The sequence below is a fragment of the Aquila chrysaetos genome, chromosome 2 (genome assembly GCF_900496995.4).
Source record: "Aquila chrysaetos chrysaetos chromosome 2, bAquChr1.4, whole genome shotgun sequence".
NCBI classification, from domain to species: domain Eukaryota; kingdom Metazoa; phylum Chordata; class Aves; order Accipitriformes; family Accipitridae; genus Aquila; species Aquila chrysaetos.
In genome coordinates, this window is record NC_044005.1 from 9,330,170 (window position 1) to 9,354,673 (window position 24,504).

The 24,504-nt window shown below is 43.4% G+C and overlaps 2 protein-coding genes across 6 annotated transcripts in view; one reads left to right on the forward strand and one right to left on the reverse strand.

Moving 5' to 3' along the window:
* Positions 1 to 24,504, forward strand: part of BRF1 (BRF1 RNA polymerase III transcription initiation factor subunit) — a 177,126-nt gene that overhangs the window by 78,955 nt on the left and 73,667 nt on the right. For all 4 annotated transcript variants that reach the window (XM_030033144.2, XM_030033139.2, XM_030033153.1 and 1 more), the window contains 6 exons: positions 1,414 to 1,486; positions 9,886 to 10,035; positions 11,655 to 11,748; positions 21,987 to 22,113; positions 23,708 to 23,747; positions 23,838 to 23,930. In XM_030033144.2, coding sequence (XP_029889004.1) covers positions 1,414 to 1,486; positions 9,886 to 10,035; positions 11,655 to 11,748; positions 21,987 to 22,113; positions 23,708 to 23,747; positions 23,838 to 23,930 — 577 coding nt within the window. The remainder of the gene's footprint in view (positions 1 to 1,413; positions 1,487 to 9,885; positions 10,036 to 11,654; positions 11,749 to 21,986; positions 22,114 to 23,707; positions 23,748 to 23,837; positions 23,931 to 24,504) is intronic.
* BTBD6 (BTB domain containing 6) lies at positions 3,459 to 6,944 on the reverse strand. 2 transcript variants are annotated; one of them, XM_030033171.2, is made up of 5 exons: positions 6,330 to 6,942; positions 5,777 to 6,071; positions 5,460 to 5,550; positions 5,063 to 5,181; positions 3,459 to 4,849 (listed from the first exon to the last, which is right to left on the reverse strand). In XM_030033171.2, exons 2-5 carry the CDS (start codon positions 5,980 to 5,982, stop codon positions 3,817 to 3,819), a joined length of 1,449 nt encoding a protein of 482 aa, XP_029889031.1. In that variant the 5' UTR covers positions 5,983 to 6,071; positions 6,330 to 6,942; the 3' UTR covers positions 3,459 to 3,816. The 2 variants fall into 2 exon arrangements, with proteins under 2 accessions (XP_029889031.1, XP_029889022.1); XM_030033162.2 differs by having other exon boundaries at positions 5,777 to 6,944.

Genomic DNA, 24,504 nt, shown 5'->3' on the forward strand with positions numbered 1-24,504 from the left:
TCATGTCATGTACACTTGATTGCGCAGTCACTTTCAGGATACATGATCATTCTGAGGATTTCTTTGAAATTCTCATTTTAAAAATCTTTTGAATTTGAGAAAAATTCATATTAAGAACACTTTCACATAAAGAAAAATTTTTAAGTGCTAGGTTAAAATGTGTCAGTATTTATTTTTTTTTCCTGTTTAAATATATATATTTTTGCTAGCTTGGTAGAAGTATCTGTACACTTGGGAGGAAAGGTTGCTTTTAAACTAATGTTGGTAAAGCTCTTTTGTGAAACTGAAAGAGAATATACTTAGTAACAGGATTTTTTATTTCCATAGGCTTGAACCATAATCAACAACTCACTTGTGCAACTGACTGCTTAGTAAACACCTTCACTATCCTGCCATAGGAAAGAGGGGGGCAGTTCTGTTACATGAAAGCAATAGAGTATATACTACCCTAAAAAAAAAACCCCTATTTGTTTGGAGTGTAGGAGGATGGAGTTTTTTATACTAACTTTGACCTTTACATACGCCTTGGGGGAGCAAGGTATTCATGGAGCTTCGTGGGAACCTTTGGGGCTGATTGGGAACTGAAGTATATCCTGCCTTTCTTGCTGACCACAAAAACACATCTTAAGATAGTGAAAGAAAACTTCCTCAGACTTTTAAAATACAAATGTAGTTGCCTATGCTATAAATTGCAAATCAGAGTATGAAGAATAACTTCTCCCCTCAGTTTACATCCTCCTGAGCGCAGCAGTGAAGGAGGGGAGGGGAGCAGGGCTCTGCCCCCGGCTCCTTAGCAGGTTTGGGGTGGTTTAGGGTTTTTCTGAATTTATTTATCTTTTTTTAATGTAGGGTGATCTGGGGCAATGTCCAAACAGTAAGAAATGACAAATAACCCTGGGGGCATGTAGCACCCCTCCTTGCTTTGGTGGAAAAGTCTTGGTGTGTGCTTGTGCGATACTTAATTATCCCACTTCACATGATCATACAGAGCTGAAATTTGTACTTACTTGTGAGTATTTGCTCAGGTTTTGTTACATTACAAGATAAATGACACGTTATATATACTGATATTATATTAAAGTCTACTTAAGGCTTTAAGATGTTAGGTGACAACTGAAAAATTGTTGCAGTACTGCAGAGCAACACTGAGCCCACTGAAGAGCATGACAAACAACTTTTTTTTTTCAGTATAAACTTAGGCTTTGATTTACACTGCTAATTTGTGCAGCTTTTGACAAGCACCACGTATTATTCTGTACCTATGAATATTGCTTGTATTGCTTCAGTTGAATTTTTTTAAAGCAGGTTGTTTAAGATTTCAAAAGTTGGGGTTTTTTTTCCTTTCCATATAAATGTTCTATTAAAAACATTTGTGGTTTAAGATTTAAATAATGTTTTTTTGTCTTTTAATAGGTGAATGTCTACGTGCTGGGAAAAACTTTCCTTCTGTTGGCCAGAGAACTCTGCATAAATGCTCCAGCCATAGGTATTTTTTTTATGAGTTGACTTTTGAGTATTTGGGTGGATTTTCTGCATGGTTATTTGACAAAAATATGTATGTGTGTGTGTATATATACATAGTATTGTGTGCTAAATACCAAAGTGGTAACTTAAAAATGAAGCTGGAATCAATCCAGGCAGAAGAACATTGTGCTGAATTGCTGACTATGAGAGCCTGTTCTATGTAAGAGGTTTTTGGGAGCTAGATGCTATTTTCTTTTACAAATAGTTTTGTTGCTTTTTCCGAGAGTAGTTTAGGCTATTCTGAGACAATGGGCTGCTGTGTAACAAATTTATGTGTGTCAACAAGCTCGCACAGGCCTGTCACACTTCAATTCCACAGAGATGCAACATTTGATAAATATTTGCCAAATTTACTATCTGTCCATCACCTGTAGCTGAGGTATTCAGTGCTTGAAATACAAGTGGCTTGATGGAAAATGAGGAGCAACTTTTTCCAAGCATGTGAATACCTTCTTAATTAGTAAGTCATCACTGAAATCGTAACAGTGATAGGAAGGTGGGTTTTAACCAGTCAAAAGGGTAAAAAAGCTATTGTCTAGGCTGTAGCTTTTAAGGGAAGGGAATTCATGCCAATTCCAGTTAAAAGAGTGTGTTTATAGAGAGGTCTTGTGACTGTTACCCACCTCTGTGCAGGAATTTTCTTCTGTATCTTTACCCATTGTCACTCCCACTCTCCTTAATCTGTACCGAGAGAATCGGATGCCTTTGTGTTCAAGAACAACACACGCGTGCCCCTTCAGATGTACTCAGCTGGGCACATATCTGCCTGCCTTTGCAGCAAGAGAACCAGCAGCTCGCATACTGAGCACCATCCAGATAGTATGTGGCAGTGCACAGCTACCAGCCATCGTGGTGTGCTGGCTTCGTTAGTGTAGCTTGATGTCTGGTAAAAAGTTCTTGTTTTCAATAATTCAGTTGCCTTCTTATTTTTCATTACCTTTTTTTTTTTTTTTTGAGAGAGAGAACAGACAGAATTTGTATTGCAGCTTAGTTTCAAGGTGAAAATTAATGCAGCTTAGGAAAAGAGAAAACCCTTCTAATTTAAAGGTAGAGGTACTTGTTAAACATCAGAAAAAATCCTGGTTTAGACTGCTGTTTGAGTATTCCTTCCAAGGTCGTTATGAAAAGTGAGATTTATAAAAAACAGTAAGTATTTCTAATTGGCTCATCTGTAATGATTGTCAGACACTTGAGAAAAACCACCTACTTTTCTCAGAGTGATAAAAGTTAAGGGTACTAGCTCTAAAATGACTGCTGATAGTGGATGGGACTCCGTTTTTAGAAAAAAAAAAAATAGAGGGGGAGGAAAAAGCAGCTTTTGTTTAAGGTGGCTTGTTTCTAATTAGTAATTTTGAGTGAACTTAAAGAACATACTACAAGTATTTCTCTCATGTCTGCTCCTAAATGTGACGATGGGATGTATATTTAGATAGTGGCTGCCAGTATTACAGCTCTGGGCTAAATCTGTGATGAAGCCTGTCACTGCATTAAGCTTCATCCGTATGTCTTGACTCTGGCCATTCAAGTGGGGTGCAGTTTGACAGGTGCAAGAGTCAGTGTTGCTGTTTGCTGGGAAGGCTGGAGGTTAACACAGATGATGCGTGTGAATGGGCATTAGAAGCTTTCACATATAACCACAGGATGATTTTGATCGACTTTGATTACACTCATTGTTTGTCTATCTTCAGGTTAGGCAACACACAAAAACCCCTGAGCTTCCACATGTCAGCTCCCTTTTTTGTGAAGGAAAATAAAGGCTGCTGATGGATAGTCTCAGTTACCAGGCAAGGGAACCTTCGTATTTGCAGTGATAGCTAAGGCCCTGCGTCAATGCAGACAGTGGACAGACTACAGTATCATCACCCCTGTTAACTGTACTATAGATGAATTAACAGACACAAGCCGTAAGATCAGCAATGATCAAGTACACAGGATTTAGGGCAAGTAAAAATGTTTTATATTTCACAGATTGGTAAACTGCTCTAGTTTAGAACATTCTGTTTAAGTCAGCTGCAGTCTGCAAGTTAGTTATCTATATACAAAATAAATGCACAGTACGTGCAAAATTTAACATTTTTCTGCTTGTTGCAGTCTTAATAATTAAGTCAAATAGCTTATGAATAAATAAAATAAGATTAAATTCAAGAGCATTCCTTCACTTATTTGTATAGCCTGATGTAGCAGATAGGTAAGTAGCGTAACATTCCATACTGCTGCAAAGTTCGTAGTAAAACTGAAAAATCCCTTAATGTGCATCATCGCAGTACTGGAATACAATCAAGGTGAAATGCATCATGCATAGAAAATGAGCTCAGGTATTTGTCCTCCTTGTACTCCGGTTCCATTAGTACTGTCCGAGGAGCACTGGAACTGGAAGGTCACTTTCCCGCACTGCACTTCAGTCATTCCCTCTTGCCCAAAGTAACTGAGTTCGTTACCGTCAAGAATAGCACTTACATTGTAAAACGTGTCTTGCTCAACCTGCACAGGGTGCTCAAACCACACAGAGAAAGTGTTACTGGAGCCGTCGGAGGTAAACTTTGTCAGATTTTGAGCAAGGACAACTCCTAAGCGCTTCAGTTCGATTTTGACGCTGTATTCAGCTTTGCCACAGCTTGACCCATACAATCCCAGTCCTGCTATAAATATCCGTTTGTCTACGGCAAACTGAATACTGTCACATCGCCCTCGGTACCTCCACTGATTGCTGCGGTACGCAGACGACTGAAACCGATGGCATCGCTGAGGTACGAGTCCTTTTCTTTTTGTCAGTGGAAACTCTAGTTTGGGTTTATTTGCAGCCGTGTACCATAGGAATATGTTGTGAGTTTCCTCAAGGGTGAGGATGTCAGACTGGGCAGCTCCGTTGGCAAACTCTTCCAACGTCATGGTCGGAATCCGCACCAAGTACAAAGCTTTTCCTAATACGCTCCTCTTGTTGCGTGGCGTAACCGGCAGCCCTTGCCTTTTGCATTCAGCCTCTGCCCAGTTGAGAACAGCCTCGAAAACTACCACTTCCTTGGTGTTGAGTGCCTCCCGGGTTACAATGATCTCTAGTGTTTGTTGATCTATCTCACAGAAGCCCTCTGACTTCAGTGCCATTTCTGCTTGAGCATCAATCACTTCCCAGCAGCGCTGCGTCAGCTCTGGCTCCTCGAAGAGCCTGCTCTGAGACAGCAGGACACAAGCGTTCTTCGCTTCTAAACTGGTCTCCAGAAAATTGACGCAAGCCTTTGCTAGGGCCGGCACGATGTACTTCTTGGCAGCATACAGCGTCGCCAGAACTGTGTCAGCTTCCAGGTCTATTTCATCACTATACATGTATCTAGATGGGGGGAAAAAAAAAAAAATATGTATAGGCCATGAAAGACTGATCTACAGTCATCTTTGCTGGCAGAGAATTTGACATTCAGTATTTGTCAGCACACGAAGCAGACAGTAATAAGTGCGTATTGCACAATACCAATTAGGAGATGTATACTTTATAAGCTACTTTGATTCTGTCCACGTAATTAGCAGACTTGTAGTGGCCACTTACTTTAATAGGATTAGAAAGGCTGCAGGTTCCACATCTGGTATATGGATTTCAGATTTGACCTCTGCGAGATCGCCATAAAACATAGCATAGAAGACAGAGCTACCAACTGCCAAAACATACTGGAAAATAAAGAGAGAGAGAAGCCTCAGTAATACTATCGGTAATGGCTGAGTGTGCTGGCTTTTGATAAGAGCTACACTTAGGGAAAGTTAAAAGCTGCAGTGGAGGCAGAAGACTGCCTTAGACTGTTCCCTGTAATTGCACTGGATGTGAACTACTTCTGGGATTAGACGAGAGCCGTAATTGGAGGGGGGGGGGGGAGGAACCTAGTCGAAAGGCAGGGGAAGAGGGCGATACGCACAGCAGTATTAAAAAGCCAAAAATGATCTGCACAAACCTTATGGGCAGGAACTTTCTTGGATGCCCCTGGCGGGCCCACGATGAAGTGAACGTCAGCCATGAGTTCGTTATTGAACATCAGCGCGTTCCTGCAAGCGAGGGGACGGGGATGGGGGGGGAGAAGCCCCGTTAGCCACGGGCAGCCCCAGCCCCGCCGGCACGCAGCCGCCCGAGCCTCCCGCCGGCGTCCCCCGTGGGTCCGTCCCGTCCCGGGGCGGCCCAGCCCTCACGCCTGGCCTCGGCGCAGGTGCCACGGGGCCGGGCACCGCTCCCACCCGCCCTCCCGGGGAGGGTCCGGCGGGGCCTGGCCCTTACCTCTCCCGCAGCGTGGGATGGAAGGACTGCCAGTTGGCGCTCTCCAAGTTGTTGTTGTTGAGGTTTTGGAGCTGGGGCGGCGGGGGCGGCTGGGCGCTCTGCTGGAGCTGCAGGGCGTTCTTCTTGCTGTTGGCAGCGGTGGCGGCGGCGGCGTTACTGTTTGCGATGTTGGTGTTGGTGCTGGCAGGGTAAAGTTCTGCGGCCATCTTCTTCTTCAGGGACAGGGGCACTATCTCATAGCATCCTGGCACCTTGGCGTTTGACCTCACGCTCTTTTTGGACTTCTTTAAGGTCTCTGGAAGCAGAAGAAAAAAAGTCAAACACTTCATGATCCTGCCATTGAGGCAACCATGGGGCAGTGGCATGAGCAAGAGAACTAACAAATCCCAAATGCGAGTCCCACTAGCTCGGTATTTTGTACGCTTCTAGATGCAGGGCGGCTTTTGGTGTGGGTTTTTTTTTTGGTGTGTGTGCGCGCTCTTTGGTTACAAGCCCGACGCACCTTTCCGGGGGGAAAGAGATGCTGCTGTATCGGATCGGTGCCAGCGCTCACCTTGGCTCGAAGGGGGGGTCCCAGCCTCCACGGCACTGCCACGATTGCAGTGGGGAACCCGAGCGGGGCTGGCAGGCAGTTCCTTCCCCCGAGGAAAGAGCAGAGAAAAATAATAAAAAAAAAAAAAAAAAAAAGCCAAGCCACAATCCAGCAACAAAACCCCACAAATCCAGCCGAGGCGGTGGGTCAGGAGCGAGAGTCAATCCACAAATCCTCCGAGTGCAGCAGCCCGGCGAGGGTGAAGCGCAGCCAGCCGCCCGATCCCCGCCGCCAGCGACCGCGCTCCGCTCCGTCCTTCCCCGACCGGCGGGGGCACATCCGCGGCGGCCACACCGGGCCGGGCCGAGGCGAGGCGGCGGCTCCCTGCAGTCCCGTTCCCGGGCGGCCCCGCTGCCCGCCGCTCGCACCAACTTTCCTCCTTTCCCCGCGGCGGCCGCCGCCGCACGGCGCTGCTCCTCCGCGCTACCTCCCGCCCGCGTCGGGGGCGTTGCTGACCGCGGGGCGCCCCGGCTCCTCCGCGGCGGCCGGCCGGGCGGGCGGCGCTGCCCTCGGCGCTCCCCTCGCGGCAGCGGCGGCGGGATGCGGCTCGGCGCGGCTCTGCCGGGCCCTGCCTCCGCCTCCCGCCCTAATAGGCAGCCGCCGCGCCGCGCGTCACGGCCGCCCGCGCCAATGGGGAACGCCGGGGCGCGGCGGAGGGAGCCGCCCCCCCCCCCCCGCCCGGCTGTGGTGTCAGTCTTCCGCGGTGCGCCCCGCCCCTCGCCGCGCCCGCCCGGGGGCGCTGCGCCCCGCGGCGGCGGGCACCGGCACGGGGGCGCGTGTACGTGCGCAGCGCCGAGCGCCGCTCAGCCCGGCCCAGGCGGCAGCGGGAGGAACCTCCGCGCTCCCGTGGCGGGGAGGAGCGGAGCGGAGCGGAGCGGAGCGGGGTGGGCGGCCCCGGGCGCCCACCGCCTTTCCGGCCGGCCCGGGCGGGGGCGCCGCAGCGCCGCGCACCGCCCCCCGCCGCCGCCGCCGCGCAGCTCCGCGGGGGAAGGCGGGCCGCCGCGCTGGGGCGGCTGCGGGCGCTGGGGGCACGGCCGGGGCGGAATTGGTTGAAGTCAAGGAAAGTCGCAGGGGGTTTTTTTCGTCCCCTTTTTTTTCGCAGCCCCCAAGCCGCCGCCGCGGCCCGGTTGTGCGGGCCCTCCGGGTCCGGGCCCCCGCCCGCCTTCCGCGGGTGTTTCAGCGGGGACTGACCCCCCCTCGGCCGCCCCCCGTCCCCCCCGTGCCCGTTCCGGTTCCCGTGGGGGTGGGCTGGCAGCGGGGCACGGCACCGGCTCCTCTCCTCGGGCCTGCCGTCCCGGTGTAGCTGTTTCGGTGGGGAAGTCACTCTTTTAAACAGTTTCCGAGCATTTTTTCTATATTCCCGTTAATGACTACGTGGTATCGGTGTTCTTCCAAAAGTCCGGGTCGTGAGTGGGCTAGGGAGAGAAGGGAAAGGCTTCAGAAAAACAGATGCTCCTTTCTTAAAAAACTAAAATAAAGTTTTTCTTCTATCTGCTTCACGGCCCCCGCAGTCACCATTCAGGAGAACCGGTGGGTTTTGCCCCACTTGAACTTGCTCGCTCCTGTGCAAGGGTTTCAGTCCCAGGTGTCTCCCTGAAGGCAAAGGGGACTCGGTGCTTCTTCAGCACCCGTGGAAGGAAACAACGTGTTTGGGTTTTACAACATCTGAAAATTACTATGTTTTTTTTTAAATGTTTGCATCCATGCAGGACATGTTTATGTTAACCTTGGCCCTGCATTTAATTTATATATTGGTAGTATTACTTTCCAGCCATTTATGGCTTCTTTGAGGCTTTTCGCTTAAAACCCACCGGTATATTCATTTTCTGGCTGTTTGGTAGCTTCAGAATTTAAATTAACGACGTGCAATGTTTTGTCAAATGACCTGTGGGCATGAATGCCAGCAGAAATGTCTGAACAGCTACAATGCGAATGTGTAAATGCTTCCGAAACTGGGCTCAGAAGAAAAAGCTGTGAATTGCCTTGCTCTGCTCCGCTCCAGTGGCCAGAGGAGCTGAACTTGGGCCCTCTCCAGATAAGAAGAGATGGAAAAGCAAACCGGGCATTTCTTTGTAACATCACACACGTTTCTGTAGTGCAAAGAGGAAAGTTTAAATGTCTGTTGAATCCCAGGCTATCACTTCTGAAAGGGTTTTTTTGTTGTTGTTGTATTTTGGAATTGGTCATTTCTGTTGAGTACAGTTCTATAAAATCATCCTTGGAAATGCAGAACAACTGCCCTTAAGAGTCATGGGGTTCAGTTAATCTTCCCTAAACCTTTGATTTTTAGGGTCATGTTTAGGAGGTGACTGCGCTCTGGCATTTCTTCAGTTTTGAGGGAGATGTCTTTGGAAGTTTTTGCTTGATAAATGCTTTCATTTAAATGCTTCTGCAGGGCTGACAGGCGTAATCACCTACGGTGTGATCTCGGTAATTATGGATAGCAACAGGGCATCATTGTTAGAACTTGGTGCTAAATGAAACTGCTTTGATTAATTGTAAATCCGTAAGATTGTTCCAGTGTTTCGAGCTGAATTTTCATCTTTATCAGTTTAAGTGCCCACATAGGGGATCAGCTAAGGAAATTGAGTTGAGACTAATAGTTAACAATTTACCATACACCATGGATTTTTGGTCCAGTGATAAAAGGCTGGCAGGAAATGAGAAATTGATACCTCAAATAAGAGTAAACATGTGTTAAGTGTAGCTTTTACAAGATGTTTTGATAAATTATAAATTGGTTTAGGAAAAGCACAACCTGTACTGACATATTTCGGTTAGTTTGAAGCTGATAACACCAACACTTGAAATAAGTTTATACATCTGAAGGCAGATCCGTGGCTGATGTAAATTGTCATAGCACTGTTGACGTTAATTAGGTTCCAGCAATTTATGCCAATGGAGAGTATGTCTTAGGATCTGTAATAAACAGTGTTCTGTGTTGTTGGAATACGAGTCTGAGAAGGAGCTGGAATTAACTTTGAAGGTGTAAGTAGACTTTTGTTAGGGACATGGGATTTTAAGCAAACAAATTTCTTTCAAAGCTTAGTTTGTAGTTAGGTGTGAGATGACACATGCAAGCTACCTTATATGTTACTTTGCAGGAGATGTTAAAAGTTTTGGGTCTAAGTTATGTCCTCATTTTACAAAAGCGTTGTATGTTAAGTCCTCGTTCTGCAAAAGCTTTGTGCATAATTTCACTGATAGCCGTAACACTGCTCACGTGTCGGAGTCAGCATGTGCAGCCTTGGACCCTGAAAAGCATGTAAGAAAAACTTCGTGCAGTGCTTTAAAGTTCTCTTGTCTATAAAGCAAGAAAGGATTTTGTTTTAGCTTAACTAAAAAGGTGCTTCTAAAGCTTAGTGATCGGAGGATCTGGCCCAGCAGCACAGTCCATGTTGTTTGCCGAGATGTGAACCAAGCCAACGGTGACAGCCCCGCAGTACTGCTGCTCAAGTCCTGTGTTTCCTAAATCAAAGGTTAGGATTAGAAATAGTTGTATTACTTTCTGTTGCAGATCCGTGTTTATATATTCCTCGTTTTGCACACATGCTTGAGTTTGGGGATAAGAACCACGAGGTGTCCATGACGGCTCTGAGGCTGTTGCAGAGAATGAAGCGGGACTGGATGCACACCGGCCGCCGGCCTTCTGGGCTCTGCGGAGCAGGTATGTCAGACACTGGGTGTATTGCTTCCCCCGCAGTGGGTTGGACGGGAGAGTCTGGGAGTTGGGAAGAGATGAGGACTTTCTCATTTCCTTGGGGATGCCATGTTCTCTGGGTTTCATGCTGTCAGGCACCTACAGATTATATAGGTCTTCACAGAAATAGTTTCTGAAACTCAAACTTCATTTTTGCCCTTGCTCCTACATTACTTGCTTAGATCCTTTGTATCTTACTTTTTGGATTTTTTAACCTCCTTTCTGGTGCTCTTCTCGCCCACACTCTCTGCAAGCTCTAGCTGCTAAAAGGTTTTTTTGTCAGCTAAAATGACACCATTAGTGCAAGTGCTTTGATTTGTGTCTTTACACAGTGTCTTATGCAAGAAATGCCCTCTTTGACCTGTTCTGTGAAATTATTTTCCTCTCCTTCTTCATCTTTTTCAAGATCCATTGCTGTCATGATGCTTGCAAAAAACCTACCGGTTTGGGAGGGCTAGGTTGAAAGGTAGTCAGTACCAGCCAGTGAGGTCAGAGTAATGAAGAGCGTAGATAGTCACAGAGTTCACGTATGCACTTTATTTTATTTAAAAGATCTTACATGTGCATGCTGGAATGAGAAATAGCGCTCAAACCTTAGGGAACCCAGGCCTATGCAATCTTCTTGAAATTTCTAGCCTCTTTGTTAATAGTACTTGCTTATTGCACCTTGCTAAAAATTTGAGTACAGACTCTGGGAGACCAGCCTGGTCTTTGATTCACTACATAGACTATATCCACACGAGGAAGTAATTTGATTCAACAGACATGGATCAATAGATTGAAGCAGGTGGTGCTGAGTGCCCTACATCCATCCATGCAATATGCAGTTCATGTGGTGTACTGTGGACTGGGTTTAGTTTGGTTCCCTGGCCTAAATGTCTGTCACACGTTGTTTGAAGGACCAGCTGTTAGTTCAACCCCTGATGTTCCCATTAGGAACTGGAACACTTTAAACGTACACCTGAAGTGGAGCTCAGGTTTGGCTTCCTCTGAAAGGAAGCACTTTTGCATGCTTAAAACTGTTCTGCGCACTGAGCCACCGCACGATGAGTGGGTGTGATGCTTCAAAACGGAGCTAGTGCTCTGACTCAACACACTAATGTAAATGCAGCCAGTACTAGTTATCTAGCTGCATAGAGGGTCTTGCAGGAGAGCATTTGGGCACTAGCAAGACAATGATAGTGGTGACAGCGGTGAGGATAACAGCTTAAGCAGATTCAGCGTTTCGCTGGAGTCCTTTTTATTCAGGACTAGTAAATTCTGCTAAAAAGATGATAACTTTGAAAATACATGATCAATGAGATGTTCTTGTGCTGTATTTTAAGTAGCTGACCATGGTTTCCCAAATATTAAAGCATAGGATTTTTCAGGGTGCAATTTGCAATCAGCTTTATTGGCTAGGAAGCAAAGTTTCTAAAGTCAAGTCAATCACCTGTATCCAGGGATGCAGCTAGGCACAAGCATTTAGCTGAAGGCAGGTCTTTAGCTGAAGGCAGGGGCAAAGAGAGGGTATAGTTATCTGTTTTCTGCTTTTCTTTGGGAAGTTTTCCTCTTTTTGACATTGACTTTCCCCGCTTATTCTCTAGCTCTGCTAGTGGCAGCAAGAATGCATGATTTCCGACGTACTGTTAAAGAGGTCATCAGGGTGGTCAAGGTTTGTGAGTCTACATTAAGGAAAAGGTCAGTGCAGTCTTACTGCTTTTATCTTTCGTTTACAGTACTGAAAAGTGGTGTAGTCTAAAATGAATGTATATTGGAGAAAACCAGGTTCTTTTCCTTTTCAGAAGTGCCAAGAATAAAATAAGTACAACATGTTTTAGCGGGTCATTTTTAAGTACTAACACCTGCCTCTTATGTAAGGCCTCACATGCTTAGCAAAGATGGTAAGGAGCACTGTGCCCATTTAACAGGTGAAGAGTTGAAGGCAAAAAAACGTTGTGTCAGAAATGTTAACAGTGTTGTCATGTCCTCAGAAGAAATAATTGATTGATTCTTAAAGCTGAGGGCGTACTGTGGGATTTTTTTTTCATTAATCTAGAATACAGTGCTGAAAAGTCTCGTCCTTTAGCTGTTATTGAACAGAGCTTTTCAAAATATTTTGCTGAAATGTTCATTTTTGATAGTGTTGCACTGCTAATAAATAGAAGACAGCGCAGTGAGTCTAATGGTAAGTTCACTGGAGGGGTCCAAAGTGGAATTATCAGCAGAATGTGAGCCTGAAAGTGGGAATTTCCCAAGTACTTTTGACGTGTTTGTTTTTTTTTTTCAAGATCTAGTAGTATTTTCCATATTTTGATGAAGTAAGCAGTCACCCTGTTTCCTTCATTTTAGTTTTGAAAAGTTGTAACATTTTCTTTCGCGTAGGTTCAGTAAAAAAATGACCTAACTGTGAAGTACCATGCTTTCTGTTGCCCCCAGTTGGAAATTTTTGTACCACCAATATATTCTGAAGTTTGTTCCACCAAGGTCTGTCTTCAGAAAGCTCCCCGGCGTGTCTCTCTCTCCATCTCGCTGAGACCAGCTTAAGCACATCCAGCCGAGTCTAATACTTGTTAATAATGCTCACTTCTTAATTGTGAAAAATATTTTCCCCCAGATCTTCATTTGTGGAACAGGAGTGATGCTATTTCCCTACCATGCGTGTGTAGTATAGGGATAAATTCAAAGTGTTTGAAGTGCTTCAAGGTACTACAACTATAAGGATGGAGCAGTACAAATGCCACTTTTTTTATCTGGTCAACAGGTCATGTGTTTTAGTATGTGTTTTGTATGATTAATGATATATGCACCCACAATCTACTTCAAGATGCTTTGGTTAAATAGTTAAAGAGTTTGTTCTTACTAAGAAAATAAGCATAATAAATTAGAGTTGGAAGGAAAATTAATCTGAGCAATTGTTTCAAGTGAAGAAATCTTACTTCAAAATTCATGCTTTGAAATGTTTACTCAAGTCACACACATCAACTAAAATGACAGCGTTATTTACTTTGACAGGGTAAATGTGACAGCTGAATTATTTTCAGGCAGCTATAATTACAACTATTTATCATGAATCTATAAATTTGATTGATGTTTTTCAAATAAGAGCATGTTATATAGTATTTAACGAAGACAAATAAAAAAAATACCTTTGAATAACTCTTTTTGCACTCCATTTTTTTTCCTCTTCTTTCAAGAATTCATCTCAAAATGCCATCAAGTAGAAGTTGTCTAAATTAACAAGAACTTGTTTCATGTTCTTAAAAATTTCTTTGCTTCTCAGTTTGATGTACAGTTTTATTTCAATTATTGCTATAGTTACTCTGGTTTGTGAAGAGCTATTGCTGCTCTGTGCGTTGTGAAGGTGTTGAGTGTGGTTGGGTGAACCCTCATTGATGGGTGGCGTTGGATGCTACGCTCACTGGTGATGGCTTTGTCCTGACAGCTCTTGAAGTGAAACCAAACAGGAGTCCAGATAAAGCTGAAACTTCCAGCCTGCAGGTTCCGCTGTACGGTTTGATTTAGCTCCCAGTTGGCTACATGGCTCCTGGGGAAGCACAGACCACTGGAAGCTGCATTTGCTTTTGGTGCTGATGGACTTCCATGGCAGAAATCTGCAAGGGAAGGGACGGCACCGACACGAGGTGCCTGGTGGAGGCAGCCCGGCAGCCTGGGGGGGACGGGACTGTGTTGATCCGTGGCTTGGCTGAGGATGCGGGAGTGACGCTTTTTAAGAAAGCCCTGCTTGGCATCCTGTTTTGGGAAGACCCTCAGCAAGGGGTGGCAGCCCTTCCCTAAGAAGGGCACTATTTCTGATCCTTTGCAGTGCAGCTGATGCGACGGTGTAAGAGGGGATTAGTTCACCCTGTTGTCCATCAGCTGGAGAGCACCAAGCCCTACGTGCCTGGGGTCTATCGCCTCTTTCACTGCTACCGGAGTAGCAGCTCTCAGGGGGAGGTTCACAAAAATGTGACGTACCTTCAGGTCATAAAAATGAATGACCTGATCATCAAGGGAATCTGTTTTGGAAGGAAAAAGTGACAAAGCATGGTGCGTGGACCCTGTCACTCATCCTCGAATCAAGAGTTCTTAATTTAGCCATCTGTTTGGTTAAAAACCAGTGTGTGTTTATTTTTAATATGCGTGGGGTTTTGGTAGGATCTTGGCAAGAAAACTTTGTAGTTACTTCACAGGGCCTTCTAGCTTTGTGTTTTGAAGCACACAATTAAAATGTAAAGCTTGTTGCTGTTGTTGAAAGTGAATGTATTAAATATTAATAAATGCACTGATAATTCTATCTCATTTCCAGTCTAATTGAAATGATATTAACTTATATATCACTTTATATATTCAAAGTACTGTACAAATATTAACTAATTAGTCAAATTGTTATTTTCTGTGTAATCATCTGTGGAGATAGCAGAAATTAACTTTTAATAAACCCAAGCCTTTTATTTTCATTTAATCCTCACATTTGTGCCTGTGTTCAATGCACCTGTCTTCGCTGCTGCCTTTTTAACCTTTACATACTCTGCCCCTTCATCTGTTTATTCACCTATTGCATACTTTCTCTGCATACTAAATTCTGTCTTATCTGCAGTGAGAATAATTTTTGTGATATTTGTCCATTGTGCATTATCTAATACTGTGTGGCCCTTATGCCTGTTTGAAGATCTTAGGCGCTTCTTCAATAGAAATAAAAAAACCTCAGCTTATCTTTGTTAACACTTGCATTTTACTTCTTTGGCTTACTCTCTTTATCTTTAAATTGAGCTGCTTTTTACATAAAAAATATTTCTTCTCAGTTCCATAAAGTACTATCTGTTAAAAACCCTATTTGTGATGAACTTCAGAAGAACTAAAGCTTCATTTAGAAGGAATTGGAATGAAAGACCAGAATGGGTTTAAAGGGCTCATTTTTGAGGTGAATGTTTTTTCTCACAACAAAATAGCGTTTTGGGGGAAGACAAGAATTGTTACAAAGGAACTCCATTTACCAGTTGGAGATGCTGCAGGGACTTTCATAAATGGGGTCCTTTGCTCGTATCCTGGGGACCCAGCTACAGCTCTTTCAATGACTGCGTTGGTAATTTTCTGGAAAAATTAAAGATTCATGCATAGTGATAAATGTATTGCCCGCAGCTTTTCTTATTTTCATTTCTGCAATATATAGCTCACATAAACTTCATGTCCAAGCTCCCAGTGCGGTCTCAAGCCGGGTGGATGTCTGTGAGAGCAGGCAAAGTGAGGAGCAAGTCGATATGAGTCCAGAGTGGGGATGGGAAGAGAAGGTAACGGGGACATGCGTAGCTGTGAGGTGGCTGTGAGGTTACGTTTTCCAAAATACCAAAGCCATATCAAGGCTAGGACTGAAGGGAAAGGCGTGAAGAAGTCTGTGTTTGGCTGTGATCCAGGTAAAGCAGTGCTAAAATCCTGTGAAAGCTATCTGCTGAATTAAGTGAGAACTGTTTACCTAAGGTATTTGAGCATGGAGAAGGGTAGAGGATGCTCAGTATGTCAGAGCTGTGTAAGTGCTCTTGGTTGAAGTGTGGTATGGAGAGAAGTTTTCAGAAAACTGGGGAAGTTACTTCATGTAAAGGAGCTTGTGGTGGTGTCCGCTCTGATCTCAGCTCAGCAGCCATGAAGCTCCTTCGCTGGCCGCTGTTGTGACAAGCTATGAAAGAAAGTAAATTGAAAAATACTTTATGTCTCCAGTTAAATAATTTCAAGTGGCTTAGAGATGATTTCTAGAAATCTTTCTAGTATGGCGAGTAAAATACAACTTGATTCGTGTGGGTTGGTATTGCATACCTTTGTAAGTTGGATTGCCTCTTTTAATGAAAAAAGGTTTTATTTTTGAGGAATCCAATTTCACAGGCAATGTTCCTTTTTATAAATCTGGCTTCTATACAGCTAGTAAGCTAATACATTAATTAGATTCCTGATATATTTTAGTACTTCATACTTATTTAAAAAATGTAATTTCGAACTTACTTGGTGTCTGTTACTTTTGAAACAATAATTAACTTGTTAGCACTAACTCGGGCTTAGATCTCGTAAACAGATTTTTCTGTGTTTGACTTTCCTCATCTGAGCGGCTGTTAAGAAATTAAGCAGCGCGCTATTTTTCTTTTCCAGGAGATCATAGAGTGTTTTTGACAGACCACAGTGGAGGAACCATGCTAATGAAACAAAATTTTAAGGAATGCTAAAGCATTTTGTTTCATTAGTGTGGTGTGAACACTTGAATCAGGGTGTCATGGTTTAACCCCAGCTGGCAATTAAGCACCACACAGCCGCTCGCTGACTCCCCCCACCCAGTGGGATGGGGGAGAGAATTAGGGAAAAAACAAAGTAAAACTCATGGGTTGAGATAAAGACAGTTTAATAGGACAGAAAAGGAAGGAATAATAATAATAATAGTAGTAGTAGTAGTAGTAGAAGAATATACAAAACAAGTGATGCACAATACAATTGCTCACCACCCGCTGACTGATGCCCAGCCAATCCCCGAGCCATGGTGCCCCCCGGCCAACTTCCCCCAGTTTATGTACTGGGCATGATGTAATATGGTATGGAATACCCCTTTGGCTCGTTTGGGTCAGCTGTCCTGGCTGTGTCCCCTCTCAACTTCTTGTGCACTCCCAGCCTCTGCTGGCAGGGCAGTGTGAGAAGCTGGAAAGTCCTTGATGTAGTGTAAACACTGCTTAGCCACAACTAAAACATCAGTGTGTTATCAACTATTCTCATACTAAATCCAAAACACAGCACTATACCAGCTACTAGGAAGATATTAACTTTATTCCAGCTGAAACCAGGACACAGGGGAAAAAAAACCCAGGAACAAAAAATTCCAGGTGGTTTAGGCTGTTGGACTTCTGGGATGGCCAGGGAGGTCTGTCAGTGGGATTACTGGCGGGCTAACCGTGTGCACAAGTGTTAACCTGAGTTAACCCCATGTGTAAATGTTTGCAGAATCAGGGCTTTAAAATTTATTCTGATGAATTTGTCATAATTTTAAATCTTTGTTTTGGTGTGAGCAAGTAAAAGCAACTAATTCTAAAGGGTGGTTTTATTTAGTACAATAAATCTTGCAAGGTATCTATTCTTTAATACTTAGAAAACGACGGTGAGTTGCCAGCAAATGAGCACCATAAATTATGTAAAATTATATATATGTACAGTGATTACATATAAGGAGATTACACTTCTGTTTATTTACATAGTGGTGGATACTGGAAAACTTTTTTTTTTTATGTCATGTAGGAAGCATTTAATAACTATTTCTGATACATGTTCTGTATTAAGTATCACTTTTAGGGTATGTGTTTACATACTTCCAGGAATAGTTCATGCATAAACATTGTATGGCTTGGAAAAAAATGGGGAGAGAAGGATGATGCAATAGACTGTTACATTTGTAGTGTGAAAAATAGTGATGGTTTGCCACATCAGTGTGAATTCTGAACTTCTCTCCTACGAGTGAGTGCACAGGTTTAGAGTGGCAGGCAGCACTGATGAATGTTAAGTTAAAACAGTGGGGATATACTGCAATATGTTGGTACTTCACTAAGATGTGAAAGTAAATCCCTTACTTTCCAGAGTTTGCAAATGTTGGAGTTGTCAAATCAGCTGATCTATTACTAGGATGTTTGTAATTGATATGACAGTTAAGGTTATGTAGATATCATGTAAGTTATTATTTAGGGTTTTAATTATATTGTTAATTTGGGAAAAATCAGGGGAATTTAATTACCACCACCAGCTTATCTTGCAATAAAGTTTTTTTAATGTATTTCTGCTAACAATACGCCAATATTCAGCTTAGTACTTTTTTTAATCCTTTAATAAAATATTTTAAGTACTTTAAAAAGACCTCTCACAAAAGGCAACTTAAAAGCTGACTGCTCAGGCTAAACTTCATGTTCTCTCTTTAAAAAAACAATTGTCTCTGAACTTGTTATTTGTTAGCCCTTCTGTATAGAGGTCCAGCACAAGATACCTCTGCTTTATGCTTCCTGCTTTCTAGAGCTAGATGCTGATTGTGTATACGTAGGAGGACACCATGGCTTTTCCTAATGATCTCTGCTTAGAAGTCCCTCTTGGACCTTGAACGTGGACTCCTGAAGCATTGTGAGTTGGACTCCAGAAGACCTTGTTGTTTTATGTGCTTTGTCGTACCCCACTGCTGCAGAATTTCAATTAAACATTAAAACCGAGCAACTAGCTGCACACAGGAGTCTTTTTTTTTTGCCTTGGCTGTAGACTGGATTCATAAGTCTTCACTGGACGGTGTCCCTGAAACAAAACAAAGTTAAAAAAAACATTGCTCGTAACTTCAAAATGACTGACCCATTTTCCCTTATTGGGAGCTAAATTAAGTGTGAACAGAATTGGTTTACTGTTTTGTGCACAAAAGTGCTTTATCAGAAGACGAGGTGTGGTTTTGTCCGTAAATGGATGCAATAAAAGCCATGGAAATTTTTCTTTGAAAAAAAAAGGTTGGGGTTAGGGGCAGATGACACCAAGCTCTGGAACAACTTTTCTTCCCAAAGGAATTTGCTTGAAAGAGTTTGCTGTGAGAAACTGTAAGAGGAGGGTTTATACTGGAAGTTAAATCTTAGCCTGAGCTGCAGTGGTTGCCTCTGCTTCGGCTATAAATAGAAAATACTTGTCTGCCAAATTTCAATTTTTAGAGCCCTTTTGAATTTGTGCCAAGGAAATATTATCTTAATTTGTATATCTGTTTATTTTCCTCCTTCTGTGCATAACTTGAAATGGCAACTCTTATTAGATTTTTTTAGAGTAACAAAAGTGCAAAATGAACTTGGATATAATTTTTATGTGGGACTTAAAAAATAGCCCATAGCTATTTTTTTTTCGTGAGGGCACTCCCTCGCCCCTGAAAGTATTGTGCTTATAATTACGGTTGCGTCAGTTTTTCTTAGCTGCCAAACTAATGTTACCTTGTTTCATGTGGTGTAGACTGCTGCGTGCATCAGTTTGTTGCCTTGGTGGCATGTGTCCAAACACTGGATAAAATTAAAGATATGTTTAAAAATATGTAGACAGGATATCAGCCAATGTAAAATGTTGAGGCAGGCAAGTGGTTGGCAAATGCAGGTATTTATTTATATCAAGTTAAAGGAAAAAATGTTGAGTGAACAGCTCGCTCTCCCACAGAGATGATGCTCAAGCTGTGATCCTGACCATCAGGGACGGATGGTTCTTCGTTTCAAGAGGAAGGTTAGAGCCTTGTAGTTAAGACCACTGAGAAGCAAAGAAACAACGTGCTTCTCTAAATCTGGGCTTGCCACCGGGCTGTACCTACACTGTCACGCTGGCAGCCCTCACTGCCGGCTGGTCAGCCTTCGCCCCGTTCGGCTTGGGTCGGGACTGAGGAAGAGGAGGGCACGGGCATGGGACTGGGTGCTGGTGGCCGGGTCGGATGGTCGAACGGTGCTGTGCTGTGGGTTTGAGCTCCGTGGTAGCACCACCAGCAAACACGACGTAGCTCTGCCCCGTCCTAGCGCAGATGCACTGAAGGTCTTAGGAGAGACCCGTGCTGCTGTTGTAGCTCAGGGCTGAAGCTGGCGTTTGAGCTGGAGCTCGTGCCGGCCGCCGGCGCGTTGGCTCAGCCGTGGGCTGACGCCTGACGGGTGCAGGGTACGTGACGCGAGTCACACTACGCGGTGGGCAAGGAGAGGGACAGACAGAGCCTCGGGTGTCCGCGAGGAGACGTGCATGGGGTTAGGTGCTGAAACCCAAGCACGGTCATTTCGTCCCCAACCTTGCTTCATGAGGGACTGGTTTTGCTGCTGGTGTTTTCTACGTTGCTCCACACGCCCAGAGGTGTTGCCGTTTTGGCTGGGCTCTGGGACTGGCCGGTCATCTCAAACTCGGAGCAAGTGTGGGATAAACAAACTGGGCGTCTTTGCCAAAGTGCATGTTGGCTTTTTACAGTGGGAGGAGAATAGTTTTTTAACAAGGCGAGGCTGGTTGGGAGGAAAATTCTTGCTGAAATGAGACTACCTGTGAGTGCATGATTCATACGTGGAGAGATGGATGACTGTAGTTTAATGATGGTGACTGGGAAGATCCATGCTCCTAAAATGATACATGGGCTTGGCATTAAGTGAATCCTGATTTAAAATAATAACAACAGTTGCCATAGCCAGGTCTTCCCTCTAGCCTGATAGATGAGGCTCCCTCCTGGAAGGTGGGTAATGCGTGCTGGAAGCCCGTTAACGCTGAGAAAGATTTCTAGTCTGTTAATTAAAAGCTGGGTGCTGCTACTGCCAACAGCATCCTCCTCTCCTTTCCAATTTGATCTGAAAGAGAGGAGGAGGGAGCTGGTCGCTGGTACTCTGAGGGAAGGTTCGGGGCTGTCAGTCACTCTCAAATACATGCCTAATTTCGGGCTTTGTGGAGATGCTTGAACTCCAAAAGCGAGACTAGATTTCAGAGGCTTTCTTCTCCTCAGCAGCACTAATTCTGGCCGGCAGAGCCATGCCTGGGCTCAGCGTGCTGCTTGCTGTTGGTTTTACGTAGAGGTGCCCAGCTCTCCCTGAGCATTTCACGGCATGAGATGGCCTGCGGACTGTGCTCCGGGAGCAGGGTGTCTCCAGGCAAAGTGTCCTGAAGTTGTGGCATGCCTACATCCCTTTGTATGGGCTATCTTGTCTTACTCCTCAGTTTATAAAAAAAGAAATACAGGTACTGATGAAGATGTAGGGAGAGAGTGTGGCCCTGTGCTCTTGGCGTTGACCTGGAGTCAGTTGGAAACTGAATTTCTGTCCTAGAGAAAATTCCTTCTTCGGAAGGAGTTCTGTTGCAATTGGAGCTAGAGGAGAAAACCATGACTGTGTTTAGGGGGGGGGAGAAATGCTGAAAGGTCCTGTGCTGGGAGTACTGAATCACCGTTTTTAGTTTCCTAGCTTTGCAGATGGAAGCTGCTGTCAGCTTTGCTTCCTCTGGAAGATGGGAATATTCCAGTGAAGCAGCTGCAGACCCATCGTTGCCATTTTCCCATGGAAAATGTTGATATTATTAAAAGGGCACTTTCTGTCAGAAAAGCATTCTGCCAGACATTTCCTGACCTGGCTTTGTACTTAACCTTTTGTCTCACTTTCTCCATCTGTAAAATGGATGTGCTCATTCTCAACCACCTGTATAAAATGCTGAAATTTGTGGATGAAGTTATGACAACATGGTCTCATTTAAGATTCAATTCCTTTGAAAGATTCAGCTGCTTTCATGGTAATTCCCCATGGAGCTAGTCCTATCTCTCACATAGGTAGAAACTGTTAAAATGTGAACATTAAACAAATACAAAGTGTATTATTGTAAAATTACATGCATTCATCTATTCCATCTGTGCAACGTGCAGATGATCCCTTTATTTTACTGCTGCTTCTGCGTGTCCTGGGAAGATTATTTCTTGTCCCTCTTCCACTCTGCTGAAGATATGTTACTTTAACATTTGCTTTGCATAAATTAATCATGCTAACATATCAGGAATATTTTTTAGCGTACTCCTAAACTATGATGGCAGATATTTTAGTTTGGGAATCTGTTTTGTTGTTTCTGTTGATAACAAAAGCAATGACACAGGAGGAATGAGCTGCGTTTCTCATCTTAGTTTTGTCAGTCTATACTTAATTGACCGTAGGGGCTGTGGTATTTCTGTTCAGTCTTTGTTTATGAACAAAAGTGTGTTACATTCTCTAATAAATCAAAAGCTAATTTGTTATATGAAAAGATACTTTCTTTGCAGCAGATGAAACAATTAGTATCACTTCAGTTTTAATGTAGTCTGTATTTGAGCCAAAGTTTCTAAGGATGACATGTTTATTCTGTAACTTAGCAGTTTGACAAATTTTGTTACTTTTAAAGGAGTTCTTGAAGATGATATGGTAATGTGCTGTATGCTTTGGTAGGTTGACTGAGTTTGAAGATACACCAACAAGTCAGCTAACCATAGATGAGTTTATGAAGATTGACTTGGAGGAAGAATGTGATCCTCCTTCGTTTACAGCTGGTCAAAAAAAATTGAAGATACAGCAGGTGAATTCTGAATCAGATGCTCTCTGTATTTCTCTCCTTTCTTCTCCCTCTGTATATTCCTTTTTTAATTAGTTAATACTAAATCCTAACTGACCAGCCTTTGATAAGGTTTAGTTACATATATTTTGAGGTTCTTATGAGAAGAGTGAGAATTAGTGCATATGATACCCATTAACTAAAGGATACTTTTTTGTTTTACTGGGAAAGGGATAGGTTCCCAGTTTAAAAAAAAAAATTATATATATATATATATAAAATTATATATGAAAGTTTTTCTCCTATATAGTTTTTGTTCTCTCCTCCAGAGAGCTGTGCTCTTTCAGATATGTAGCTTCAAATGTAGCTTTAAACATCCTCTGATGAGGGATTGAAGTATGTCTACCATCTTAGCCAGCTGCTGTGGGAAGTATAAAGTCAGGGCTCTTGCTAATGCAGGTCAGGATGTCTGGGTGGCCAAGTAAACAAGCACCAGCTGAGCTGCTGTGTTTTGCAGGCTACCAGTGTTTGGTGCTTAGCCCACGACTGCTGTATGGTAGATGAGGGCTCAGCACACTCTGCCCAGATGCTCCCCCATTTACAAGCTGATGCCGTTACACTAAGCTCTGTTATCTCCTTTATGCTTGCTTTCCTGCTGCATGTGTGTTTCCTTTCTTGCGCTTTGACCTTTTACTGAAGCATCAAATCTTTTTGTCCTTACAAAACTGGAGGCTCTCATGTGACAAGTTAAGCTGAGCTGGTGGCATGGAGGTCTTGAGTAGCTGTCCTAATGTCTGCACTTCTCTTTTATATGCTGTATGCACTCTTCCACCCTGGTTAGCAAGGATCGGGGTTGCAAAGGTATAAGCTTTGTAATTGGATCAGAAACCATGCACTGTTTTTAACGTGATACCCGTGGTCAGAAGTGCCATTACGTATAACTTTTTTTTAAACACATATAAAAACAATAACCCAATTACTTTAATGAGACTGCTGGGTTTTTGTGTGGCACAACACCTGCTTCCACAGAGATTAGTTTCTCATGTGGCTTAGTTTCTTTACAAAGCATGAACTAAAGCTGGCACCAGAGGAGAATATTTTACTACTGTCATTGCTGATTCTTACATTATTAGTTTTTAGGGTTTTTGGTTTTACTGTTCTAAATATGCTGTCATTTAAAGGTCTGTAGGCGTGTTTATGATGTTCTCAAGAGCCTACCAGGTGCTGTAGGTCAGTACTTCAGTCTGCCATCACCTGTGTGCTATGTCTGGCCCGGGCACTGCAATTTCAGCACTGTCCTTGCGCTTGCTCACATCTACAGGCACGGTCATAGAGCCTGCCTGCTGAAGAATGGGGCCTTTTATTTGCAGCTTGCCATAGTGAAGGTTCCTTTTGAAGTACAGGGATGGGTGAGAGAACAATTTGAAGTTGGTCAGTATTTTGAAACTTGTCTGTCTTACCTGTCTTGACACTACAAAGTAATTTGAGTTGGGATTCGAAACGTGCTTATTGCTTTTAAAGTACCCTATGATTCTGTGTCTCTATATACTGTTCACAAACAGTACAAAGTTGGGTTCTTTTAGTAATTTCATGTTTATTTTGTTTATTTTCATTTCAGCTTGAGAAGGCATTATCAAAAAAGCTGGAAGATTTTGAAGGTATTAAGTTGTGTTTAGTGTAACATATCACTCATTTGCTCAAAATCACATCAATGATTCCTGAGTTTTATTTTTATTTCATCACCACAGGTGAAATATCGAGCTATCAAGATGAAATAGAGATTGAATTAGAAAACAGTAGACCGAAAGCAAAAGGCGTATTTGCAAATTTCACTAAAGATGGTAAGTCTGTAAAGTCTTGTGACTACTTAAATAATAACTGGCTCAGATCCTGCAGGCAGTCTCAGGTGTATGAACTTTATTGTGATAAATATGATCATACTAACGGTTGGACTCGATGATCTTAAAGGTCCTTTCCAACCTAAATGATTCTGTGATTCTTTAAATATGCTTCTGTAGTACAAGATCTCTATTGTGTTGGGGTTCTCTCAGCCAGTTAGTTGGTTCATATATCAGTCTTCAAAACAACTACATTGTTCATCACAATGACAGTTCATTAATGATTTCAGTTGTTTTTCTTTCCTGGTGCAGTATAAACTTGGCACTGGTACCTGAGAGTGTTCCTTTTCATCACTGAAAGTGCAGCGGACCAGTATCTAGACTCTTCTGTCACCAAATCCCCCAGTTGACTAAGCAATATGGAAAGGCTTTGTGCAGGTTGAACTGGCTATTTCTAATTTGTAATTATACCAATAAGTAGCCGGCTTCTCTCGCAAAGCCCTTTTACCTGCCATAATTTGATAACACAATACTTCTATTTTAAATGATGACTGTATTCACAAAAATACATTTTAAT